The sequence below is a fragment of the Streptopelia decaocto genome (genome assembly GCF_964273445.1).
Source record: "Streptopelia decaocto genome assembly, chromosome: 2".
NCBI lineage: Eukaryota > Metazoa > Chordata > Aves > Columbiformes > Columbidae > Streptopelia > Streptopelia decaocto.
In genome coordinates this window covers 138,897,525-138,925,293 of record NC_138655.1, presented here as the reverse complement: position 1 = coordinate 138,925,293, position 27,769 = coordinate 138,897,525, and the positions used below count along the sequence as shown (strand labels likewise).

Genomic DNA, 27,769 nt, shown 5'->3' with positions numbered 1-27,769 from the left:
GAACTATATTTAGGTAGAGTAATAGAAATAAGTTCTATTTATTTAGTAGCTTTTACAGTAAAGGAATACTGAAACTTATAGCTTCACGTTGCTCTGTTTTTTATTGTACCACGAAGAATGGTGAAGAAAAAACCTCGTACACTAGTGTTCCACTTGGAGTTACAGTTCATGGATTTTGCGGAATGTTTTCTGTTCAAATGCCATACTGCTCTGTTAAAAAAAAAAAGGAAAAAATAAATTAACGAAAGGATTTAAATGCAATTGAAAAAGATGCTAAACTGAAGTGTGTAAGCAGTGAAAGTCCTTACGCTACCTCTTGCTTTTTAGCTTAGAAAAGGTAAATTCCATAGCATGAATGATGTCATCACCAAGAGACCAGTCAGAACATTCAAAGTTATAACTGAAGGGGGAATTCCAGTTGTAACTGCTCAGCAGTGGTCATGTCTCAGCAAGGAATGAGCTGGCATGGGGGGGCAGGGTGGCCCAGCTGGAAGCAGGAACGGCAGAGACTGGGATGACTTAATGTGCGGGAGAGAAATTTCCCCTGGTGATGAGGTAAACAATCACAGCGTTGTGTAGAGTGGGAGCACTCACGGGCCACCTCTGGGCAGCGGAGCTGGTGCTGGGGGACAATCCAGGGCTGGGCTGTGGTGCCGCACGCTGACGCTCATGGGATGGGTGCTGGTGCAAGGAGACACAAGGAACTGGCTCGTGGCGCATCTTTGCGGACTCCTTGTAGAACTGCTTATGGTGGTAGGACTCCAATCAGTTGTTAGTTACATTTTAAAAATATATATTTTAAGTACAAATGAGTGTTTAATTGTGTCAAGGGGTAAAACTGAAATTGCCCAACATGACCCCACTGAGAGATCTAGTAAATTAGGGGTTTGCTTCATGTAAAACTCATAGCTGAACATATAAACAGAGTTATCTTTTAGCAGTGAAACTGGAGACCTAGTAAAAAGGCAGCAGTTGGGCAGGGTACAGAACAGAGGGCACCAATACTATAAGCGAGAAACAAGTCAAGTTTTCCCCTTCTTGCCAGGATTAGCCAGAGCCGTGTACCTGCTTTATCACCAACACAAAGAAAAAAAGTCACTTTTCTGTGCTGATTAGTGAGAGTAACTTTGTTCAGAAGTGTTTTAAAACCTTTTCACTTGTGTAGAAACCAGAGTTCTTACCTGGGTTTTTCCCAAACCTTTCAAAGTCTTTTGACAGCCTGCCAGGCGTTTTGGAAACAGCTGTTCTGCAGCTGACATGATATGATACAGCCTGCAAACAAACCAACCTGCAATCGTGGCTACAAGGCTCCTTCTTCCTGTTTTCAGCATAACGGGCAGCTGAGCTGGCAGGAACTGGAGGTTTCCAGCAAATGAAAACTTGCTCTGCTCACAGCAGCCTTACACACATTTTCTGCTTCTAGGAATCACTGCATGTATTTCAGAATTTTGTTTTTTTCATCTCTATGAAGGCATGACTTTCAGTATTTAAAAATGACATGCAGTTCAAATAGAAAAATGATTATTGGATTAGGAAAAAATATTATAAACTGCACTTCACAGTTGAACTTAACACTGAGGAAATGAGCTTGTTCTAATTTACCATCTTAAAAAAAAGGTTCCAATTTTAATTATTGTAGATGTACTGCTAATAAATAAAGCCCAGTTAGGTGTAATTAAAAAAACCAGCAGTGCTGCACTCTGAGATGAAGAACACTCTCAGGGTAGTTTTTTTGGAAAGTTACCAGCCTCTCCCAAAAGAGGCTAAAAGTGAGGTGATGGCAGTGGTGCCAGTGGCACTGAAGAAAGAAAAAACTGAATTCCTAGAGAGTTTTTGGATAAACAATTCAAAAGAATGGTCTCATTTTCTTATTCTGAGAGAGCGCTCACTGAGGACCGTTCATTACATTGCTGCCTGAGGTGTGTTCTACTCTCTGGTACCAGTGGTCGTGCCAGGGAACATCGGCGCTGTGAGAGGCAGATACAAACTCAGCACGTGCGTATCTCACAACCGAAGCAATTATCAGCTGACTTCAGCAGGCCCCATGTAATGACAGTTAATACCATAATACATGTATCTCCTCACCAAAAGCACAGATAGTATTGCACGTTTTTTTAAAAACTCAAGGCTGATGTACCTTTAAGTCTGGCAAACATGGTCCAAAGGCTTCCAAGAGAAGATTTTCATCTCTGACTGCTTTTTCAAAGTCCGCAAAAGAAAGCTTGCCATCTTCATCATGGTCCTACAAAAGGAAAAGAACTCTTCAGCAAAGGATGATTACTTGCATTAATGGTATTTTTGTTTAAAGGGTGTTTTATTGACATGGACTCTATTTTTAGTTTGACTGTATGCAAAAATAATTTTCTTTGGGCCATTTGTCTCTCCTCAGGCAAGATCTGTATCATCTGCTTCTACAAAAAGCATAAAAGGTGGAGCAAGCTCAACTATCATCTCTCATGGCTTTGCTAACAGAATTCCAGAGAAGGCAAAACTTTAATATGGAAAGAGGCTGAACTGAGAATTGCATGGACAAATCTCAAGCACAGAAATAAATTAAAAGTAGGAGACTTAAAAGCAGGTGATGATGTTAGGATATATTCTGTATATGTACTTATATCATGAGTGTATCTGCACCCTATTAATGAGTTTGCATGTACTTTACCCTTGGGGTTTTCATCCTTGTGTTTTTAGTACTTTTGCAATTTTAAGAACCTCCTATTTCTACTGATGTGGCAGCTTAAAACACCAAAAAGGGTTCCAGTGAGTGAAGTACTTTTTTAAATGATATCAAATAAAGGCTTTAAGTGAAGATACATGAGTGGATATGACTAGTGTTCAAGGCAGAGGATGAAGATGGAAGCCATGGAACCAGTGCAGCTGGTGAACATGCAAGGAGGCGCAGGTTCTAATGGCCAGAAAAGCTGGGGCAAGGAGCTGTGCACATATTTCTGAACAGGAACACTGGCTGCTGGGTGCTTGAGAGGGACACTCCTCAGCACAGAGGAGGGCAGGAGCATGTTCATTACCAGTATTTTTAAGTATGAAAATGGTTATCATGGGAGTGGATGTACACTTTGTCACAATGCAGTTGTACCTACAGGCAATTGCCCAAAGAGTATTTTTTTTCTTCTTTGAGCTATGCACTCCACAAATGCATTTTTGAATATCAAATCATTAGTTGTTTAGTTATTTGATGTGGGCAGCAATCAGAAATATCCTACTCAGACAACTGCCCAGCCACCAAATTGAGTCTGGACATTCTTCAAACTAGTGTAAGAGCTTTCTTTTTATGTAATAGGATTATGGACATGATCAGTTTACTTATGTTCTTACATATATGGAGATTTCATTATGCTCATGCGTGAACTAGCACAGCCCACCTACCAGCTGGCCAGACATGAGGGTATCCATTTTGGCCGCAACCTGCAGGAAAGCTGAGCATGTACATGCTCCAAAGAGCTGGAGCTTGCTTTCTGTGTGAGACTAGGCTCAGCACCGTCAAGGGTAAGAGGGACAGCTGAGGGTGTGCAAAATGGGTGGGTTTAAAAAATAGAAAACACATGGTTAAATAAAAGGAGTTGGAATTCAAGACCTTGTTTTAAGTGAGATTTTTTGACCACCATCATAGGAGGGGAGATTATATTTATTGATTCAATGAAAATGTTGAGACACAGTCCCTGGCTGATCTGGATATCCCAGATCAATCACGGCAACACAAGTTTTATGTTGATAACCCTGAGGTTACTATCTAATAGAATATATAAATTCAATTAAGACATTTCATGATCAATTGATAAAACTCAAATGTTCTTAATAATAAAGCTACTGCAGATGCCTAACAGTGGAATAAATACAGGTTACGCTTTTGAATTTTCTGTTTTTGACTGGGGATGCATATGTGTGTATGCATACCTATGCATGCTAGTTTATACATAAAGTTTATAACGCATTCACAAAATAAATTAACAGTTTCATGAGAGGATACTGGACTGGGACTCATTAGATCTGGATTATATTTCTGGCTTTCTGTAGGAGACTCATTTATGTCAAGTGTGTAACTAATCCCGTGGCTCAGAATCCCACTGTAAAGCAGTCACAGTATTTAGTTACCTCTGGAATGTTCTGAGGTTGAGTTAATGAATACTTGAAAGACACTCAAGTATCACAATGAGTAAGTACTTGCCATTTTCTTCAGTGCTATGTCTACCAAGTCCTTAATTCCCTCATCAGGATCTTCTTCTGCTGGTTGCTTGAGAAGGCTGTTTTTCAGCATCTGAAACATTTCCTCTCTTGAAATGTATCCATCACCATTCAGGTCATAAACCTCAAAACAGACTTTTTTGAAAGATAAAACAATTTAGAGTTCATACAAACTATATCACACACCATTACAGCTGTCACCTATAGACAGAAAATGTGAATTTTATGTTGTATAGCATAGCTATTGAGCCATATTTACCATATATACTACTTATACATGAAATATATGTCACATTTTGATATATAGACAAGTAAATTATAGGCTATTTACCCTTCATAGTTAAAATATATTTCTGCTGAAATAAATTATCTTCAGTTCACAGAAGCCAAGGTAACTTAGAGATCTTAACTTCTCTAAAAGAGTCAATTTAGAATATAAATGAGGTTCTGGCTTGGAAGCCCAGTCTCCCATGGCAGGGACTGCCTGTCTTTTTCAAAGGGCTTTGCACCTACAAAACACATCCCAGTTATTTCAGAAGCTGGGTTAGAAAAGGAAAAAGAAGACTAAGCTGTACTAGCATGGAAAAGAGAACTGAACTATCCCTTAATGCAAAGAGGAAATCTCTGTAACAGACTATTTTGAGTATCTGCCTAGTTTATCTTCTAATTGTTTCTATTTCTCTGGAATAAGAAATCTATGACCATAATAAACTTTACTATCCTTCACAAAACTTACTTAAACAAATAAAGCTCTTCAGTTTTGGAACACAGGAGGTTTGTTTTTTTTTCTTGACAAAGCCTACAGTGAAAAACTATTGGCACACACTTTGGCCAGACAACACTGTGTCACCACACACTGGTATATTCCATAGTGCTTACAGCAGGGTTGCTTATTTACTGCCTGTAGTTGCACTGACATACTGAACTACATCCTGGGCACACAACCAAGTGCTGTGACATCCCAGGCCACTTTCCACATGAATTTATTACAGAGTGCATTAGGGATGGCTGATGCTGCAACTTGGGAACTATGGAAATTACATGCTGTCATTCTTTTTCTGCTATACTTTTCCCTACATCCACTTTTATCCCTTGCTTCTTAAAATTCTAGATTTCTTGCTATTTTTTCTCATCTATCTTTCTCCATCATTACTGTGGAGGTTCTCGTGACCATCTTACAAACAGACTCAGTTTTTCCATCTTCCATGCTGAAAACCTGCTAAAATTAATGCAACTGCTGCTCTGTCCCCTGCTGCTTGAGCTACATCAGCTTCTTTCTTATTTTGTGTGTGAATACAAAAATGTATGCTGTCAAAACTGTGTGCTGGAGAACAAGCTTCAGTTCAAATGCTGGTTTTTGTCAGCAACAAAATAAGGTGGCAGCTGTGATAACGGCATCTTACGCAGGAAAAACTGTCTCAGAGAAGCCATTTCAGAACTCAGTTTCATTGGATTAAACTGTACAGAAGAAAACTCTTCAATTACCTAATACTTTACAAGAGTAACTACTGAATTATAACAAAAGCAATATGTAATTTAATGGTTATAAAGTCAATGATTATTACTAAATGCTACCATACAGATAAACCTTACATTTAATCCTTTCGTCCAGTGTCCCCCGAAGAAATACTGACAAGCCTTCCACCCATTCCACCACACTGATGCAGTTATCGCAGGCGGTATCAAATATGCGGAAGACTGGGAAGTGTATTAGATACATTTTAAATGTATATAAGAGGGAAACACGACCAACAGAATTTTGCTTAAATTCAAAGAAAATTTAAACCCGTATTTTTACTAAAGATGTTTCTTTGCTTTCTCTGAGGTATGATTACCCCTGTCAAATCATTCTAAGCCAAAACAACTCAGGGGATTCTGCCCCTCAGTTTACTGATCTTCTATTCCAGGATCCTGCTGGGACACAACATTTTGTTTGATTTGTTGCTCTCGTGACTTAAACAACTCCAGGAAATATGCTTCCATGCAGATGTAAATCAAATAAACCAATATTCCTTAAACTAAGGCATATTTACATCTAGAAGAGGATTTTAATTACTAGGTTTTATCTCAGAAGATCCTGGAGAAAGTAATCCTGGAAACAATGCATCCAAAGAAAAATAACTCTCTCCTTTTTTTCTTCTCCCTTCCCTGAAGTAATAAACTTTCAGTCTTGCAGCTTCACTATTCATACAGCCTGTAATAGAATAGTTCAAATCCAAGATATCATTCAAAGCATCAACTAACATCTAGAATAATTCATATTTCAGAATGCTAATGAGTAAGTTTGCTACAGGAGTGGCTCTACACTCAGAGCCAAACATTTTGGAATTGGAAAACAATAGGTTTGCTTTTGCAAATGGAAATCAGCCCCCCTGTATGTAACGTGTCCATGTAAGGTATTTTCCAAGCAACACTTGTCTTGTTGCATAAAGTGGCAACAAGTTTTTTATTTTCTGGCATTTAAATACCAATCCTGCTAGAGAAGAAGAAGATTGTGCCTCTTGGCAGCCTGAGACTAAAAAGAAGGGCAGACTCAGGCCTGCTCCACATCCTCCTCCAGAGCCCTGCACATCACAGATCATACATGTGACTTTCACAGCACCTGCAAATATGCCCCTCACGTTAGGAATCCGTGAAATCACTGTATTTTCAAGGCATTATTTGGCTCATTACTCTGACCTCCCAGTACTGCCTGCCTAGTCCTTTCAGCGCTGCTCACAGCGCTCCTGCTCACTGCAGGAGTCACCTGCTCTTCCAGACTATTTCTGGGACAGAGCAGCGGCTGCAGCTGGAACCACCAGAGCAGAGAGAGGTGACAGTGTGCAGCCCACTTCTGTCATGACACTCCAGTGACTGCGTAAGGAACAGCTGATTCTGGCTGCTCTCCCTGTACAAGAGCATGAGCTGTTCTGAACTGAGGGAAAACTATTCCTTGTAAAGAAGAAATGAAAAAAGGGATCTTTTCTCAGCAGCAGCTCCTGAATGGAATCTTCCTCTGCTGTCCTCACAGGGGTGAGAGGGCACTGCTTTGTCCAGCCTTGCTCACAGGGTCAGCAATGTGCAAATAAAATCTTACATTGTTTTCAGACCCGTCAGCCTCACCTCTGTCCATCATCATGTCATCAGTCAGGCCGAAGGCGCTGTACAGGGTGTCTCGGAACATGTCACGGTCTAAGCCAACCACAGCATGGTGGTTGCTGGAGCCGGACTGTGCCACCAGCGAGTCGAAGAGCTTGATCAGACATTGCACCTCACTTTCGTTAACTGCGCAATCGAAACACAGAATCATAGAATCACAGAATGTTAGGGATTGGAAGGGACCTCGAAAGATCATCCAGTCCAATCCCCCTGCTGGAGCAGGAACACTTAAATGAGGTTACACAAGAATGCATCCAGCTGCCTTTTGAATGTCTCCAGAGGAGACTCCACAACCTCCCTGGGCAGCCTGTTCCAGTGTTCTATCACCCTCGCTGTGAAGAAGTTTCTTCTCAAATTTAAATGGAAGCTCCTGTGTTCCAGTTTATACCCATTGCTCCATATCTTATAATTGGTTGTCACCAAGAAGAGCCTGGCTCCATCCTTGTGACACTCACCCTTTACATATTTATAAACATTAATGAGGTCACCCCTCAGTCTCCTCCAAGCTAAAGAGACCCAACTCCTTCAAATTATGTTCAAATGAACATATTTTATAACTTAACTTGGTAACACCAGACAGCGGGCACAAGGCACGTCCAGCGCCCGCACACCTCCGGTGTTACCACTAACCTGCCACCCTCCGCCCCGATCCCGCTGCTCCCGGGGGCGAGGGCTGCGCAGGGGCCACGAACGAGCCCCGGGGGCGGCGGGAGCCGCCGGCAGCAGCGCGGGCCCGTCGGGCGGCACGGCCCCGCAGCTCACCGGGTCGGACCCGGGGGACACTCACAGTGCCTGGCGGAGCGGCCCAGCGACTCCGTCAGCTGCTGCAGCCGCTTCCTGCTCATGGCGGCGGCTCCTCTGCGCTGCGCCGCTGCTGCCCTGGCAACGCGGGCGGTGCCGCCGGGGGACACTGCCGGGTCGTGCAGCAACACACACGGATCTACGGACACAAAGGAGCTTGTTATCATACATTAAAAAATATTTGCAGAAATGTCAAACTTCTACAAATGCTTCTGGAAAGAAGAGCTAAAAATTAACTACTATACACAATACTATTTGTTCAGCTGCTGTCAGAAGACAAATTATGAAAATACTCCCCACATTGCTCATTTGCTACTTCATCTGACTGCTCAGCCTTGCAAGGTGCCTGGAGGTTACCTGCTACCACCCAAAACCCATCTCACCTTTTCATGTACTCGACATGCACAAACCAGGAAAGCCAAAGGGTTGTGACCAGACCTCTCCTTCAGGAAAAAGAGGATGCCAGAGGAGCCACAAGGTATTTGTTAATATACTGGGAAAAGGAACATTTCACTGTCAGTGCTGAAACAGTTTTCTGCGAACTGGCAAAGCCCGTGAGCCCCCCGGGCAGCTGCAGCACTTCCAAAGCACGACAGCAGTGCTGGAGTCACACAGCTGAGCAGAACAAATAGTTATATTCAGACAATTAAAACAACATACCAGCTTACATATTTGGAAGACTGGGGCTCTCGTTTCCGCTTTTATTTCTTTCTGTTGCAGGTAGTTGTGTAAAAGTCAAATAGGTATCACACAGGACAGAGCATTTATGCTAAGGTTCATTACAAGTTCTTTTACCAAAAACTGCAACACCACAACTTAAAAAGAAAACGACCCCAACAAAACCAAACACAAACCCCAAACCCCTACTGTTCACTGCATCTTGCCTTTATTTTAACCTCATTGACAAAACTGCATGTGGAATTGGTAACATCAAGCCCAACAGTAAAAAATATTTGATCAAAATATCCTTACTAGGGTTTAGAGGGACATTGCTGCACGACAATGGTTTATACTTTCTCAAGAACTTCATTTGAAAACTCAGTAGAATGGCAATACTTCTCTCCTAGATTTCAGTTACAGTTTGCAGACTAATAATTAAGGTTTTAACAAAGGTCTTGAAATTCCTGGCATTGGGATGTCTGAAGTATCTGCATGCAACAAAGGTTAGTTAGAAGCTGGCACCTGTGCAACAAAAAACGGGGCAGCTGAGGAGTACAACCTAGTGTGGACCAGCGGGATGGACAGGCAGCTGTTAAAGGCTAATAGGAGGCACAGCAATCGGAACTTCGATGGAAGATGATAATGTGATAATGAGAATTTCACAGAAAACTAACATTGAATGGTTGCTTGTGTTTTCTTGTGTGCACATTTAATTTATAAAAGCTTAGTTCAATTTCTAATGCAACTAATGTAAAGTAAAACAGCATTATGATTTAGGTCAACATTCTGTAGCCCTCAAGTACAAAAATATAAATACAAACTGTTTAAACAGTATCTTTAATGAGATTCTGGCAGTAGGTTTTTTTAATCTAACAAGACACATCACGTAACAGATCTGCCACTGAACTTGCTTAGAGTAAAATCAGCTTCAATATGAAGCTGTTAAGGTATCAAAACCCTGCTTTTTACATGCTAAATATCTTCAGCAAGTGTGCACTTAAACACAGCAATGAACTTAACTATTAGAGTAACTAAATACATACATGAAACTCCGCATGTGGATCATATTTCATAGAACTGGTTACAACAAATGATTACCTGCATTTTGTTAATTTAAAAATGGTACAAGTCATGCAAACCAATTTTAAAGATAATGCAAAGAAAGCTACCAGTGTTTGTAAGAAGTGTTCAACTAAACCAGAATTACATTAAATGAAATATGCATATTTACTAGCAAAGATCTATCACTATTGCAAAGAAGCAGAGGTAAAATCTTCAGGTTTTGAACGTCAGTTATACTGCAAAATGTCATTGCTCTTGCTTAATGCAGAAGCACATGCTGAGAAGCCCTGAACTGCTTATTCAGAAAGTCTGTTGACAATAGCTCTGGCTTCCCCAGAATCAGAGAGGCTGCATGGATTCAAACCAGCAGAGATTTGCAAGAATCAAAGGCAAAGGCACCCTATTCAGCCAGCCAAAATGGTAGCATTCTCTTTCTCATAAGCATGAAGACGGTAATGGGGCAGGTGATAAACATTTCTACAAAGGCGGCATTTTAAATGTTATCATTAATTTCCCATTTTGTAAAAGCCATTAGCAGACACCAGCTTGTAATAGTTTATGTATAATATTAAGCTGCAGGATGAACTTGGGATTTTATTTGTCCTGATTTACAAATAAAGACTATTACTAATGCCTTAAAAGACTACTTTTACTATCTAAAAAGTTTTAACTCTCATTTTCCAGTATTTTACACCTCAGCTGGATTACCATCTCATACTGTTTCAAACATCTAACACTGCTTACTGGAATTTTATAGAAGTTGTACCCCATGTATTAAGCAGCAGGCAACAACAATGGTCTTTTCCAGCACAGCTGCATCTGGCTGGCTATTGAAAGATTAGGAATATTTCTAAAACACAGTAAAACTCATGCAGTTTGGTACAAGTTTGCTGTCATTTCACAGTTTAAGTTTCCTTTAGTCATTGCACTTCTGTTGATAGTCTTGTGGGTTTTTTTAAATATCATTCCGAATCTGAATCTGAGCCAGCGATCTTCTTTTTCTTCTTTTTACCATGTTTCTTGTGCTTCTTTCTCTTTTTTGTTTTATCCTAAAAAAATAATAAAATTAAATGGAAGTTATTGTATGATAAAATTGCCACTTATTAAATTCTGCTAATGCCAAATGAGAGCACGGAAAGGATATCTTTTACAAAGACATTTCAAAGAGATTTCTATAAAAGCCTATTGAGAAATCACAAAAAGAGAGTTCATATTTTACCCAGTAGTTTGCATTATTATGAGTAGCGTTCAATTTATCTCCATCATGGTCTGGCTATTTCATACCTCTCACCACTGTCACTATTACATTTTCTAATCTTTTAAATGATTATCTGTGCTTTACAGATTTCTGAGCAAGTAATAAGGAAGTGCTTTGACAAGCAGTGACATCTTATGTGTTTGAGAATAACTAGGGTGTTTACATATTTAAAAGTAATGCTTGTACTTAGTGTACAAAATTAAGTAGTTCAACTACACTTGGCTAGATTCTCCAGCACTTGCACTTCGTTTTTTCAAAAAAACAATTATGATTTCAATTGTAAATATGAACACACTCAATTAACCCTATTGGATTCAGTCCTGAAATTATTAACCTGATTATTGTAATACAGATGCTGAGAGGTAAAATCTTGCCTTTTTGCAAGCAGAATTTCATATGGAATTCTTGAATAGTTGTGACATTACACAAACAAAACAGTTCTGGTATAAAAGCTTTGTTTATACATATCGCTCATACACACAATTCTAAGAAAAAAACCCATGGTCACTAGAAATATTATGGCAAACAGCTTATAAGATTGTGAAAAAACAAAGTCCATGGAAAATGTGTACTGAGTATCACTGATACTCCCATGCTGGCATTTTTAGGTGACTAGTATAAGCCTTCTTCCCTTCACTCTAACTCATCCAGACACCCGAGATGTCTAATTAGGAACACTGCTGCTGACAGGGGAGGAAGAAGATACACAGACATCTCGAGTGGGCATTTAGGATCTCTGATCACTGTGCTCCTGAGGCACCTCAGGTGCAAGTGATGAATCTGAGCTCTGTATCAACCACTGCTGAACCTTCCTCTCACTTTTACCAACAGAAGCCAATAAGCAAAATTGAGAAAAGTAATAGATTGCTGACAGCTTTTGATGTGGTTGAGGGAAGAATTATATTAGTGCATACGTTGCAGTGATGATGTCCTAAGGCTCTTTTCGTGGTGTGGTAGAGGGGCCTTACCAAGGAAGAATTATTTACAACATTAACAAAGGAACAGCACTGATGATATCTGTCTGCCAAACTGTCACCTTACCCACTACTGTATAGGTATCAGTAGCTCTAGTACGTTGATACAGAGTAAAATATATGCTACAGTAAGTATTAAACTTACACAAATCTCAAAACGTGTATCTATATAGTGACAAAAATCTACAGTGACAAATTCTTCCTGAAACGGGAGAAGTGACTTCAGCAGATAGAGAAATTGTTAATTTAGATTCATGTGACAGTAGACTTGCTATAAAACATTTGTATTACTGAAAAATATGAAATTGGAAACTAACCAAGTACATAGTATTCCTATCTTAAAACTAAAGTATAAGCAAAAAGGATACTTGCTGTTTTCTCTTTTTCCTCATTGTTTTTCTTCTTTTTCGCTTGCACCTTAAAAAAAAAAGTTAAATGCAATGGGAGAGCAGCATTTGAAATGCTGTTTCAGACAAAAGTTTGAGCTTTTGTTGAGTATAAATGAATGATGGCACAACAACAGTAGAATATACTGAACAATAACCCAGGAAGAAGCACTGGTTATCTGTGTTATATTATAGAATACATATCATCCTATAAACATCTAATTTGGGAACACACTCTGCTTTTAATACACAGCAGAACAAGAAACAGCAGAGATACAAAATTACTAAGCTAATAATGTGGTAAAAATTCTTAATGAAAAGACACAATACACTGGAGCCTTCCCAAATTTTGTAATCCTACAAGCATACAAATCCTCAAAGCAGATTTATACAAGAGTAAAATTATTACACCCATTTTTTTTTAATTGACTGGAAAAGGGAGCCAAAAAATTTTAGTCATCTTGAGATCTGCCTCCTATCTACTCACACACATCAGAGAGAAATCTTGTGAAGGACACCACACCAATCACTTACCTTAATTTCACTGAGCTCTAAAATATCCACAAGAAGTTGAAAAATTTCAAGAAAATTAATTCAAAATTATTTGTAGGAGATAGAAGCTGTACTAACCAGTTCTTATTAAAAGTTTTATTAAAGAGAAAAATACAAACAATTTTGAATATGCTACACCCTTTAAATTCAACTCTACACAGCAGACAATTTCAACAATGTATTAAATCTAAGCTAGTTTGTTCATTCACTCACACAAATCAGTAAGGTAAAAACATTATAACATCTGAAACTGAGGTTTCACACTGACCTCCTCTGTCTGATCTGATTCTGACAAGGATTCTGATGATAAAGGTCCATCACCACGATCGGCTTTCTTCCTTTTCCTGCGGTGATTTTTGCCTTCCTGCACAAAGTAATATATTTGTGAGTAAAGTAAGGCCTTTCAAATTTTACAAAACTTCTGCTTAAAACTTAGATTAAAATACTATTTTTAAGTTGTGAAATATTTTTAAATATTGTTGACATTAAACTAATCATTCATCATCAACAAAATGCCTCACCAATTGTTAAAATGCTTTTAGTGGAAATATTTTCTGTATATTCCTTTCTCGTTACCAAGATACAGCAGCCTTCTGAAAGTGGGAGGAATAATACTACAATGTAGTCTCATTTGTATGTAAATAACAACACATGAAGGAGTAAAAAAAATAAAATGTTTCACCACTTTTAAATACTACTGAGTAAATGGAGATGTTTCAATATACACATTTAAACACCGCAGCTTCAGACTCTTGCTTTGTTGGTGAAATTAAAAGCTCCCTCTGTATTTATGTCCAACCAGGATAAGCTGTACCTGCCAGCTGCACCTCAACACTTTATACAGAATCTCAGTATACTTAAAAGGACAGTCTCTTTTAAAAATGATTTTTTATATGTTGACGCTGTATGAGATCTATTTTATGAGCTACTTCCCCCTGTCCCACTTCCCGCTTTACTCTGGATCAGGTGAGGTGTTCCTAAGACTGAATCTATTTTCTTCCATTAAATTTCTAAGGCAAAAAATGAAAAAAATTCTTGCTAATCCTGTTTTTGCAAGGTGGGATCACACATCTCAGCTGTGCTATTTAGTATATCACAGGTAACTCAATCCTTTCCCAGAAGTACTCATGAAAAGTACACATGATGCAACCCATTGGAGAGACAAGGCGTCTTCAGGTAGGGGAAGACCTCCAGTCCCCAAATGCCCTTTGCTTTCGGAAGATGTGTGAAAGTAGCATTACAGCCTAACCAAGAGTAAGGGGCTATAGTAGACACTTGTTGAAGAGAAGCTACTCAAAGTTAAAAGGAGTTGGTAGGAAACTGAAACTGTGAAACGGAAGCAGGATCAAGGAGAAAATAAAAAAATATATCTCTCTATTAAAAAAAAAAAAATCAATGTATTTGCCCTACACATAGAGAATTTGTACATCAAAGTCAATACTGCTGACTGGAGCAGTAGAGGCCTATCTGGTAAGAGAGGTAACTGGCGAGAAAGACTAGGGTGGACTCTGAAATCACTGTTAGTTTACACATAGGGTAGAAATAATTAATATTATTTGCATTTAACATAATAGAAGGAAGAAGGTCCTCCGGTGTGTACAAAATGGTGAGGTGGTGGGAGGGAGACAGGGTTTTCATGCTCAAAGAAAAGACAGAATAAGGTAGTTTTTCCTAAACGAATACATTTTTCTCCGGAATTTTTCAAAGCTGTCCTAAGTACAATATCTGTAATTATAACTACACTTAGATAAATATATCCTCTGCTTGATCTTCCTTAATTTACAGCAACAAGGCAGTGTCCTACCAAGCATACTGCATGTATTTTTAGCTCAATATGACTGCTCAAGATAAAATCCAAAATAACTAGAATTGAGCTGATCTACTACAGTCCATTAGATACTTTTGTCATTTACCTTCGTAACAAAACCAGACCCAGCAGTTTCCACTAACAACAACTAATAAAACAGGAGCTGAACCCAACTAAAAGTCAGCCTCAAATTGAGGGTACTGAATACCTTTTGACTATGTAGTCTCGGACAGAAATTTTCCACAGGTCTAAATTAAGGTATACAATATTAAAAAAACCACCACCAACAACAAACTCCATTATGTATGTAAAATGCAGTTCTCATGTAAGTATTTCAGGAGTTAAAATACCTTATCTTTTTCATAATCTTCCTTTGACCTTTTCTTTTTTGTGCTGTCCTAAATAGAAAGAAAAACATAAACCATTACAAAATCATTTCAGGAAAAAAGCAGAAATCCCCAAAGCAGTCTGACCATTGTCTCTCTGTCTATTGAAGATCATTCTTCAAAGTTGTTCTTTCTATCTTGCAGGAAAAAATATGAAAAAGCCATAATTTGGATGCAGCTGCTAATGTTCTGAACCAACAACAGTGTGAAAAGGTCTGGATGGAACCAGATAATGGCACATTTGCAGTACATGTAGAGATCCTCTGGAAAGGATACCAGCTATCACTAGACATTGAATATATGTCTGACATGTAACAGTCCGGAGTCTTTATTTTCTCCTCACACCCATCTCTGCTGACCAGGCAGGGGTTAAGCAGATATTTCCATGGAGTTTTCTGCCTTCCAGTTTCAGCAGTTAAGGGTATCTCTGTGTTACTTCATGTAGCAAAAGTTTTCAAACTCCTACTAGCACAAATTCATAGGTGTGTGCAGACAGTGATTCATAACTGTTTATACCACACCGAATAAGGTATTCCGGTGAAAGCCTGTGATAAAGTCTACACACAGACTCTTAACAACTCACTGTATTATTAATATTCATGCAAGAAGTACAGTTACTATCCACTGTAACATAGGATAAACGCTAACATAACAGAACAAACTGGCTCATATATCTCCACATTTCTGTTCATTGAGTAAACTTGTGTGTGCTCTGAAAATAGAGCAATGTAAAGTAAAAAGACGACCTCTGTTTAATATGCATTTGGGAAAGGCCCCGTTCTCCAACAGGAAACTACTCTGTCCACAGATATTTAGAAAGGCAATATTCTGGCCACTGATATCCTGCAATATCTGTATTTTCACAGATTGTGTTCAATTGAATAGCATAATCACAAAAATTTCACAGAATGTTTTATTTTTTTAAGTGTTAGTGTAGTATTTAAACTAAACTTTTGAGCAGCACAAAAGCTCCTTATGTCTGAACTCAGAAAAATAGCTAACAACTGCTGCAAGAAAGCATGTTCATTTTCTAAACATCAAATTATTTCTGTGAGGCATTGTGGCCAGTGGACATAGATTCTTGATTAAATCTGGAAGATAAAAGTGCAGCTCAGCTACAATAGGAATGCATGGCTTTAAATTTGGAAGATTAAGAAATATTGATATACCAAAGTCAGAAATGCTTTTGTCTTTATAACACAGATCAAGAAAACTTGCCAAGGGTAGCACGTATTTACCTTGCTGTCTGACTCAGATTCAGAAGTTGAGCTTGCTGAAGATTTCCGTGAGGACCGATACTTCTTTTTCTTTCTTCTCTTCCCTTGTTTTTTATCCTATCCACAAATATTGAAGGAAAAAGGAAAAACACAACCCTGAATTTATTCTCACTAGGATTAAAGACCTACATTGAATGTAAATAATAGGGAACACCAAATTCCTACATGTTATCATGTTCCCTTGAGGAATCAAGTACACTACAATTGATTTTTTTAGTGGAAGACCTTTGTAACTCTTCTGCATTAAAAATGTAAAGTGGTAAAAAAATCCAGGTTCTCAAGATTCTATTTATTATTTAGATGTGTGCTGTAGAATCTGATCATCTGTAGCAAAGACTTTTGCTAAAAAGTAAATGTGGTATTTTTGCATTTTTATGATTAGATGGGGGGATTCTATTGAAAAAGCATACAATTCAATGTTAAAACAGAAATGGATCCAGTTTACATGCCAGTCAGCCAAAATTAACAGCATTCATAAATAAATTCTTGGACACATATATACCTAAAATTCACAACTTTTGTTATATGTACCAAATAAATAACAATTAAATAGTTTTATGCAAACCAAGCCTTCAAACAATATTCCAAAATGTGTTACCAAAATCTATGTTAACTAAGCCTCATGAACAAAACACGTTAAATTCTAGTAAGTTAGTTCTTACCTCATCTTCTGAGTCAGATGAACTGCTGGAAGAATCAGAGCTTGATGAAGAAGAGGAAGATGAAGACAACTTGACCAAACACAACAAAAAGTGAAGCTTGTGAGATGCAGCATTTTGTCTGGCAAATAGTCAAAAGTCCATCCAAACACTCTCTTCATTTACAAAACATTACCAATGAAATTTTACTTCCAAGAAGCTGGTCTTACAAAGTTTTAATTAATTAAAACTAAAAAGTGACTTCTAACATTTTTCATTTAATCACATATATTTAATGCTCTTTCCCCCACTTGAAGCAGAAGTAAAATTCTCCTTGCATAGCATGTAAGCCACCTCTCTCAATTAAAAAATACCCCCAGTCAGTTTAACAGCTAAATTCAAAATTAGTTATACTTTCTCTTTCCAAGAGAACTTAAATGACAAACAGGAATAACCTCACAGCAAAAAAAGCTCAGAAAACTGAAAATTTTGCTCACCCTATTAGATTTCTTCTTTTCCTTTTTCTTTTTCTTAAAAATAGAATAAAACAAAAGTTACTTTGGCATAATGTTCTTTCCTCGTGCATTTAGGTTTATGTACTTTGATGCTGGCTTTTAAAACATATTGACAATATTTTGTATTGGTAGCATCGATAATAAATCCAGTTCCAAACATAGATTGTATGAAATTAAAAATAACTTACCTCTTTCTTTTTGGAGGAACTCTCGTTTCCACCCAGCAATTTCTCCCTGTGTTTTTCCAGTTCTTTCCTCCAATTCTGACAACAAAACCAAACAAAAACAGTGACATGAGTTTCATTTCCAAACAGCTTTTTTGAGAGCTTTTTCAAAATCCTGTCCTCTACCTGACTTTATAGTTTTCACAAAACCCATAGAAAATAAACAACATATTAACCAATGCTACAATGCATTTGATTTCACAGAAGATGAATATTCATTGAAATACCATGTTAGTTCACACCTTAGTGTTCAAGTTATTCGCATTTAAGAGATTGTCATTTATCTTAAAGGTCGTCAATTATGGTATTTTTGGTTTTGTATCACAGTGTTCTTGCTTGAGCACTTTAACAAGCCAGGGCACCCTACCAGAAAAATTGCTATTTTGTCTTAAGTTTTAAAATCATCTGAAACAAAATCTCAAGACAAATTCTCCTGGCCCTTCTTCAATGTTTGCATGTCTCTAGTGTCTGTTTTGGGCCTTGCTGGTGTCAAAAATAATTAGAATATTAAATTATTATACACATCTTCATAGAAATGCTATTATTTTTGTTAGATCAAGCATACTGCGTGGATAGAAGTCTCCTCTTATGCCTCCATTTCAACCCCTCACAAGGTCTCTAGGTCTACCTAAAATCCCCCCTTCAAGAGCTCTGAAATGTCCAAGGTGTCCCCATTACACTAAAAGCCTGCTAGCTTCATCCTGTGCTATTCCTGCTTCCCATGTCAGGCACATCATCTGCTCTCCTCTTTATTATTATTATTCTGATCCTCCCTTTCCTCACAACAAATCTATACTGGTATTGCATTGGAAACCAATGATAATCCACATATTGTGCTGAAGGGACAGAAATACCAGGAATGAAGCAAGATTACACCTGTGCAATGCAACGTGATACACAGATCCCTGAGTCAGCATACTGTGAAGCAGCTCAACAGTGCCCAGAGGACACGGCGGGTTAGCCAGAAAACAGCGCTGGGCGTCATGCACTTCCATGGTCCAAGGTATTACAGTATCTACGCAGTACTGCAGTGGGTTATACACTGATGTATCAGCTACTCAGAGTTACCTGAGGGGTCTCTAACAACAGCCTGTGCTTTATTAGGCAGGTGTTCTCTTTAAATTGCTTTAAGATAGTGCTAGTGGTACACTTCAAACAAAAAAGCACAAGATCTATCCGTACAATAGGAGAGATGGCATGCCATTCAGAGACTTAAAATCTTTTCAACCACTCAGAGATTTGTTCTTAGGAGCTTTAGGAAGAACACATAGCCATTTCACAATGCCCTGCACCCCTTCCTACCCTTCTGCCATAATGAAAGGCCGTTATCTTCTATCCATGCCAGTTTCAATTATTTCACAATAAAGCAAAGATAAAAGCAGGAAAAGAATAGGATAGAAAACTAAACCAAAACCACCAAGCTAAACCCCACAGAGCACAGAACAATTGATCCTCTCAGAACAGCACCCCATGACCCTCCAAATACTGGTATAACTTCTTAGGCAAGAGGTACAGCAAAAGCAGAGGTGCTGTGCCCTTCCAGTAGCAGAAAAGGAACATAATCTACTTCAACCAGAAACTTCCACACAATAATGACGACTATTGCTTGAAGCTTATCGCAAGATACCAGAATGCAAGAAGGAACAGGAACAGTGAAATTCATTGTATACTAACTTCTTTCATGTATACACCAGGAGTTATATGTGAAACTTTCTTATATTGTGCTGATCTCCTGTAGGCACTGCACACAAGCATCAGAACAGCTGCATTTCTACCGGGGAACCAGCATGGAATGTAATCAGCTTAGGATGAGAGAGAGAGAAGTGCTTTATAATCCTATCTGTATACCGAAGGCCATTCTTTGTGCCTTCTCTTGCATTAATGTTACATGTACATTCCTTGCCAAAGACATCTGTTTCCAGTAATACACCTCTTTTCAATGTATTTGGATTGTGTGACCTTAAATGAGTCACAATTAGCACAACAGACTTTAATTTATCACACCAGCAAATGCACGAGTTCCATTTATTAACATAAAAATAAGCATTTATATAACTATATGTACATTTATGAAAAGTTCAAGTTTTATTCAGCAGCAATTTTCAAAACTTTTTATATAGTGTTTCTCTGAATAGAGAGTAGCTCTTCATTGGTTAAAGTGGTAACCTTAACTTCCGATACAATTGAAACAAAACATTTACTCATTAAAAGCTTGGGTGAAGTGAACTATTATGGATACCTAGTGCCGTTAAAGATAATGGTGGAAAAGTAGCATATATGAGAAGAAGAATCAAGTATTAACATACTAATAACATTACGAACCTCATTCATCTTTTCTTCAAACTCAGCCAAAGCCTTGGATCCTTTCTTTTTCTTTTCTAGTTGCTCTTTCACTTCTTCCCTACATAAAAAGGGTGATAGATCACAATTAAAAATGCTTTCTTCAGCATCTAACTTTTTGTAGGGTTTTTTGAAGTTTAGCTTTGGCCAAACTTCCAACAGAAAGAAGAATGAAAGCATCTTAGATGTTATGTATATGGTAACCTAACCCTAATAACTTAAGTACAGTAAGCTAAATCTCCCTGAAAGATCTAAAGCTACCTTTGCAATGAGATAAATCGTTCTCTAATGTCTTAGAAGAGGAGGCAAAATGCACTGAATGTAAGGTAAGCTGTTGATAATATCTCAAAGTGATTATTTTCTTGGGTAGGGTAAACTGTGTTCTAAGAATATACTAGCAAAATATTTTTCTAAAGATTACTTTGTTTAAAAAGCACATATATCTGCAGGCTTCAGGTATTAGGATATGTGAGACAGCTAAAATGACCAACATTTTCCTCTTCTGAGAAACTGTTACCAAAATATCTAAAGACAAATGACAAATATGCATTTCAAAATGAAATACTATCGCGTTTAAAAGAGGAGATTGAATACATATATAGAAGAGAATACCTTGGCCAGAGACAAGGAATCTTTCAAAGTATATTACTGGGTATTCTAGGGAGGAGGTAAATACCAGTGTCATTTTAGTAAGAGGAAACAAATCTTTCACTCAAAAGGTCACAAGGGCAGGCAAATATTACCACTTACCATGTTGGTCTTGGCCTGTTCAAGTAGTCTTGTATTGTTGGTCCTGAAGTTTGTGCAGGACCTCGCGCTCTGGCCATAGCTATGGGATTCATATAAGCCTTGAATATGAAACAAGAAACATAAAATTCATTAGCTGCGCTATGATACCAAAATCTGTCCTTCTTGTTCTTCACAGAAGCTTTTTCTCACTCACTGAAAAATAATTCTGACTTGTTTCTAGAAATAAAAAATATTTAACTAAACCAAGTTTAATCTGTCTGGCAGAAAGACTCAGGTAAGATGCTTTCAATTTGAGTTATACTGTGGCAGAAAAAACTCATCCACAAAGAGACCAAGTTCCTTACAATGATTCCCCTCAGCTTTGCAAACTGAGTACAGTATCATGATCGCTGAAATATTTTTGCTTGGGATAAGGAAAACCTAATTAAATTTCAGCTCTTATTCTCTGGGACAACTGATCCTATGGCTTTTTAAGTTCTGCTCCAAATTGATGAGAGCAGATTCAACAAATTCTGCATGAAGTTTCTTGCAGTAACACCAAAATAAACAAGCAGTGGTGCTCAGCTACAATTATGCATACATAAAAAATTCTGTGACTTCGAGCTATTTTAAGGAGGAAAAAAACCATACAAAACTCTCTAAGCCCCAATGTTATGAAGTATTCCATCTTTCAAACCCATGCATCCACTTCATATTCACTTTAAATATGTAATAGGTTATAAAAGATGAATTTAAAACTTAGAATCCATAATCCACCTCAGCAATTAATGGAAAAACTCTAATCTAGCAAATAATTCCTCAAATTTTTTTAATGCAAATAACACTTGGCTCATGCAAAAGGGAGGTACATGTACCCCTGTACCTCGTGGGCTTTTATCACTATGTCATCCCAACACTTCACTATTTACTTTTGCATAACTTGCATAATATAACATGCACCATTCTTGGGCTTTGGTTGCACAATCTGAGATACAAGATTTTGTAGATTCAAAATAAAGATGCGACCATATGTGTAGCTCTTACACCTCCAAGGCTGCTTATTATCAGGCCAACAGCAGCAGCTGCTGCCGCCCCTCTGTCCCCCCACACTGCAGCAGCAGTGGATGCAACACCGCTGGGTTTTTGGCCTAGGCTGTGGGCAGGCTGGTGGCCCCCGGCTGTCGAGCTACATTTAGTCCTGGAAGAGGGACTGCGGGCTCTGCCTGGGATGGAGCAGCGGGCCAGAGGGAGGCACATCCCATGGTCCATCAGGTGGACCACACTGAAGCAATCAGAGGACTCTTCCAGGTGGACCACTTTGACTCATGCTGACTTTGCAACTCTAAGGGTGACATTTGCTGCCATTTCTTGGGGCTTTGTTTTGTTGCTTTAATTCACACAAAAAGGCTAACTGACATAGGCAAATAAATGCTGTGGTATGACAATTTAACTAGTTTAATCTCAGCTTGGCACCTTCTTTTGTAGCCAGGTGGATGCATATGCTCAAGTAGTTATAGCACTTAAAAATACATATTCACATTATTAACTCTAGCATTTTATTGTATTACAAATCTACAAATGAGTAAAAATTTTGCAGTTGAATTCAGCTTTGATTGAAGGGAAGTTCCTTTAGCAATGCAGGATGGCAGTATTTGAACAGTTTTAATTAAACAAAGGTAGTTTCAATGTACTAGATCCACTAGAGAAGACAACAGGAATGTATTTCATGACTTGGCTTACTCCAGTGAGCAAAGTGAGTCAACTCTTTTTGCTTACCACTCAAGAATTTAGATACGAAAGCTCAAGCTTCTTACATAATTATTATTCCTAAAAATAAGGTTTCTCACTGCTCTTAAATAAAAATTAGTTACTTTCTTACCTGAGCTAACCTGAAATGAACACCCTGCTGCCCCCCAACAAAACTCTCTACCTGCAGAAGAAGTTACAACTGTTAAATGTTAATTTTCTACTTCCTCACACAGACCCCAGATAACTACTTAAGAAGCTTCCTCCATTCAGTGGCTTTAACCTTCTCGCAGCAAGTACATAATATTGCTCCATATTCCACAATTAGGAAATTTATGTATTAAAACATGTTCTTATAATTTCAAACACATTTATTTATGAAGAATTAATTTGTCAATAAACATTTCTTAGAGGTATTTACAATACTTTGTCAAAATGCATGTCACTAGCCAGAGAGAGCACAGAAATGCACTCTCAGTAAAGGAAGTCCTTGTCTGAACATTTGTTTTCTTCTTTTGGCAGTTGCTCAAGAAGTTATTGAAAGGTACTCATTGTATGGCTTTCATGCTCATGAAAAGCATGAATTCAGTTAGCTGGGATTCTCTGGGCAAGCAATACAGTTACTGCTTTGCAAGTATCCTGCAGATGTGGAAAAAAAAAAAAATCCAACTCCAAATAGTTAAAACGATGGTGTATTTAAGAAAGGACACGGGAAAAAAGTAACAGGTGGAAAGTTCTACAACCACAGAGGAGAAGCAAAATGTTCTATATTGTAACTTGTCTTTACTAACAGCCATCATGGCATAAAGAACCTTACATAGGAATACAAAGATTTGTGGGCATTGGTAGGTGCATCCTCCTGACTGTCCTATTAGAAGAAAATTAAGAATAAATAGACACTCAAGTACACAGAATCACAGAATGACAGAGTGTTAGGGATTGGAAAGGACCTCAAAAGATCATCTAGTCCAATCCCCCTGCCGGAGCAGGAACACCCAGATGAGGCTACACAGGAATGTGTCCAGGCGGGTTTTGAATGTCTCCAGAGTAGGAGACTCCACAATCCCCCTGGGCAGCCTGTTCCAGTGCTCTGTCACCCTCACTAAGAAGTTTCTTCTCAAATTTAAGTGGAACCTCTTGTGTTCCAGTTTGAACCCATTACTCCTTGTCCTACCATTGGTTGTTACCGAGAAGAGCCTGGCTCCATCCTCATGACACTCACCCTTTATATATTTGTAAACATTAATAAGGTCACCCCTCAGTCTCCTCCAAACTAAAGAGACCCAGCTCCCTCAGCCTTTCCTCATAAGGGAGATGTTCCACTCCCTTAATCATTTTCATTGCTCTGCACTGGACTCTCTCCAGCAGTTCCCTGTCCTTCTTGAACTGAAGGGCCCAGAACTGGACACAATATTCCAGGTGTGGTCTCACCAGGGCAGAGTAGAGGGGAAGGAGAGCCTCTCTCGACCTACTAACCACCCCCCTTCTAATACACCCCAGGATGCCATTGGCCTTCCTGGCCACAAGGGTACAGTGCTGGCTCATGGTCATCCTGTTGTCCACCAGCACCCCCAGGTCCCTTTCCCCTACACTGCTCTCTAATAGGTCATTCCCCAACCTATACTGGAACCTGGGGTTGTTCCTACCCAGATGCAAGACTCTGCACTTTCCCTTGTTATATTTCATTAAATTTTTCCCCGCCCAACTCTCCAGCCTGTCCAGGTCTCCCTGGATGGCAGCACAGCCTTCTGGCGTGTCAGCCACTCCTCCCAGCTTGGTGTCATCAGCAAACCTGCTGATAGTACACTCTATTCCCTTGTCCAAATTATCGATGAATATACTGAATAACACCAGCCCCAGTACTGACCCTGGAGGCACTCCACTAGATACGGGCCTCCAACTGGACTCCGCCCCATTGACCACAACTCTCTGGCTTCTTTCCTTCAGCCAGTTCGCAGTCCACCTCACTATCTGATCATTCAGACCGCACTCCCTCAGTTTAGCTGTAAGGAAGCTGTGGGAGACTGTGTCAAATGCTTTACTTAAGTCAAGGTAGACCATATTGACTGCTCTGCCATCATCTATCGACCTCGTTATGTCCTCATAAAAGGCTATGAGGTTGGTCAATCATGACTTCCCCTTGGTGAAGCCATGGTGACTGCCCCTAATGACCCTCTTATCCTTGACATGCCTTGAGATGGCACCAGGGATAAGATGTTCCATCACTTTCCCAGGGATGGAGGTGAGGCTGACCAGTCTATAGTTACCCGGGTCCTCCTTCTTGCCCTTTTTGAAGACTGGAGTGACATTTGCTTTCCTCCAGTCCTCAGGCACCTCTCCCATTCCCCAAGACTTGGCAAAGATGATGGAGAGTGGTACAGAAATTACCTCAGTCAGCTCCCTCAGCACCCCCAGGTGCATCCCCTCCAGACCCATGGATTTATGGATGTCCAGATTGCCTAACTGCTCCCTAACCCAGTCCTCATCAACTAAGGCAGACTCCTCCATTGGCCCGATTTCCTCTGTGGCCTCAGCGGTACGGGGCTCCTCAGGACAGCCTCCGGTAGAGTAGACAGAGACAAAGAAGGCATTCAGTAACTCTGCCTTCTCTGTATCTTCTGTCACCAGGGCACCCACCCCATTCTTCAGTGGGCCTCTACACTGCCTCTGGTGTTAGTTTTATCTGCCATGTATTTGAAAAAGCTCTTTCTGTTGTCCTTGACCCCTCTTGCCAGGTTTAATTCTAAGGAGGCCTTAGCTTCCCTAGTTGCCTCCCTACACCCTCTGACAACAGCCTTATATTCTCCCCAAGTGGCCAGCTCCTCCTTCCATGATCTATAAACTCTCCTCTTCCACTTGAGCTTACCCAGCAGTTCCCTGTTTAACCACGCAGGTCTCCTGGCTCCCTTCCTTGACTTCCTACGTGTTGGGATGCTCTGATCTTGTGCCTGGTAGAAGCAGTCCCTGAACACTAACCAACTCTCTTGGGCCCCTTTACCTTCAAGCAGCCTCGCCCATGGGATTTCCCCTAGCAAAAGGTCAATACATTTCATAAATAGGCTGGGTCTTGCAGTTTAACACCATCAGCTCTTCCTCATTATGCCTCAACAAGTAAATAAGGGCACTTAGCCATCCATTTGTGTAATGTGTATGTTCACCATGCCTATTACATATTATTCCACCAATGTAAACAAAGACATTTCCCTGAATGGATCTGAGTACAAACTCATAGCATATACCAGAAAGTAAGAAAGGGGGGAAAAAAAAAAAGGTGAAAGTCTTATGACTTGTTTTTAATCATAAAACTCAGAAATTGTAAATTTACAATGCCTAAATGAAACATGAGCATAAGGTGAATGGCTAACTGGTATGAAAAAGTTTAAAGAAAAATACAAGGAGGCACAAACAGTATAAAATTAAGCTCCACAGTCAGGTGCTTAAAAGCACGTTTTTGGCCTCTAACCCCAGTTCCCGAGGTTAGCACAGCGCTGCATTAAGCTCGCTACAGCTAAACGCCAAGTTTAAGGAAATACGGCTTAGTGACGATCCGAGCTGCTTCAGCAAATGCTGCAACTCCCACTGAGAACATTGTATTTTCGTCAGGACCAGGCCCGCATCTTAATCATCTCCATTTAGCAGATCACAAAGCAGGCGTCAGTCACGACGGCTGACAGGTTTGACAAGACGATCAGGGGTTGTTCAGGAGAACCGCGGGCAGGTGCCCGCCCGCGCAGGGACACCCCGCACAGGGCCGCCAGCAGCCCCGGCCCCGCTCCCCGGGGCGCCCGCCGGCTCCGCAGGGCTCGGCCGCCTTTGTTCTCCGGCGGCGCGGCTCCTGGAGGTCCCGCAGACCGGCCGCCGCGGATCCCGCCAGCAGCGCTCCAGTGCCTCCCGCCCGCCGCGGCGCAGGCCCGGCGCCCCGCTGCTCCCCCGCCGAGGGGCGGCGGCCCCTTCTCCCCGCCCCGGCGGCCGCAGCACGGGAATGGGCCGGACAGGCCCACATAGGCCGCCCAGCTTCCCCACAGCTTCCCCGCCGGGGCCCGCCCGGAGGTGCCGCCGCCGCGGTTGTGGCGGACCCCGGCCTGGTCACCGCCTCCCCGCCGAGCTGCCCACGTTACTCACCACCCGGTTGTCCCGCTTCCCCATGGCGCCGCTGAGACCCTGCGCCGCCGTCTGCCGTGAACCCGGCCCAACCCAGGGCCCTTTCCCGGCGCCCGGGAAGCCGCGCCGCTGGCGCCCGAGCCCTGCCCGGCCCCCAGCAGCCGCCGAGCTGCGGGAGCGGCGATGGCGGCGGGCACACAGCGTCGCCTGCTGGCGCCGCCGCGCTACCACGGCCGGAGCGGCGCCTGCCGGCCGGCGGGGGGCGGCCGTCAGTGCCCGCCGCAGCTCCGCTCCGCCCCGCTCCGCCCCGCCTCAGCTCCGCTGCCCGGCCCCGCTCGGAAGCGCCGGGGACGGAGCGGTCGGCAGAGGAAGGAGGGGCAGGGATGATGGCAGCGGAGCAGTTCTAACGCAGGGCGTCGGCTGGGGCAGGGGCAGCGGCGGGGAGCCGGGCGCGGCGGGCAGGCTCCCGTCGGCGGCAGCGGGACGGTCACTCTGGGCCGGCCTGCGTGAGGGGAGCTGGGGAGCGGAGCGTGGTTCTGAGCAGAGAAATAGAAAGTAAAGGTGCAGTTGAATCCTGGGCCCTTTGGAATAGACATCCCGGGAGCGGACAGATATCATTCATAATGAGGGTGTTGTCCTCCTGATCTGTCTGGTGGGCAGCTGCGGGTGGAACTGCGGTGCTTCCTTTTTCCTTCAGCAGGTACAGAGACTAAGGGAAATAGCAGCCTACCCTGGCATAGGATTCAGTGAAATGGGGTTCTATTTGAAGAAGAAAAAAAAAAAAAAAAAAAAGGTTTTTATTTGTCACTCGCTAGCTATCTATCTGCACTGCAAAATAAGGAACACTGTGATATTGACCAGGTTAATATTGGGTTTGGCTAATGCAAATGCTAAAAGAAGCCTGTGAGTTGTCAGGATCAAAAAACTCATGATTTCAGCCTTCCTTTTCTTAAAATACTACTGTTAAAAATCACT

General features: G+C 40.6%; 3 protein-coding genes across 6 annotated transcripts in view; all 3 read right to left on the bottom strand.

Moving 5' to 3' along the window:
* Window positions 1–14: 14 nt before the first annotated feature.
* Window positions 15–8,881, bottom strand: CLXN (calaxin). 2 transcript variants are annotated; one of them, XM_082045633.1, is made up of 7 exons: window positions 8,800–8,881; window positions 8,126–8,632; window positions 7,303–7,464; window positions 5,794–5,898; window positions 4,184–4,335; window positions 2,138–2,242; window positions 15–210 (listed from the first exon to the last, which is right to left on the bottom strand). In XM_082045633.1, the coding sequence occupies exons 2-7, from the start codon at window positions 8,304–8,306 to the stop codon at window positions 160–162; spliced, it is 756 nt and encodes a 251-aa protein (XP_081901759.1). In that variant the 5' UTR covers window positions 8,307–8,632; window positions 8,800–8,881; the 3' UTR covers window positions 15–159. The 2 variants fall into 2 exon arrangements, with proteins under 2 accessions (XP_081901759.1, XP_081901760.1); XM_082045634.1 differs by lacking the exon at window positions 8,800–8,881 and having other exon boundaries at window positions 8,126–8,278; window positions 8,523–8,680.
* On the bottom strand, window positions 8,809–27,049 carry FAM133B (family with sequence similarity 133 member B). 3 transcript variants are annotated; one of them, XM_082045637.1, is made up of 11 exons: window positions 26,816–27,049; window positions 20,969–21,066; window positions 20,201–20,279; window positions 17,843–17,917; window positions 17,637–17,669; window positions 17,164–17,232; window positions 16,463–16,558; window positions 15,189–15,236; window positions 13,300–13,395; window positions 12,466–12,510; window positions 8,809–10,910 (listed from the first exon to the last, which is right to left on the bottom strand). In XM_082045637.1, exons 1-11 carry the CDS (start codon window positions 26,837–26,839, stop codon window positions 10,824–10,826), a joined length of 750 nt encoding a protein of 249 aa, XP_081901763.1. In that variant the 5' UTR covers window positions 26,840–27,049; the 3' UTR covers window positions 8,809–10,823. The 3 variants fall into 3 exon arrangements, with proteins under 3 accessions (XP_081901763.1, XP_081901762.1, XP_081901761.1); XM_082045636.1 differs by having other exon boundaries at window positions 12,462–12,510; window positions 26,816–26,985; XM_082045635.1 differs by lacking the exon at window positions 8,809–10,910 and adding an exon at window positions 12,231–12,313 and having other exon boundaries at window positions 12,462–12,510; window positions 26,816–26,985.
* The window catches only part of CDK6 (cyclin dependent kinase 6), a 145,528-nt gene continuing 144,769 nt past the window's right edge, over window positions 27,011–27,769 (bottom strand). The window contains exon 9 of the transcript XR_014183343.1: window positions 27,011–27,553. The gene's annotated coding sequence lies outside the window, so the exon portion shown is untranslated. The remainder of the gene's footprint in view (window positions 27,554–27,769) is intronic.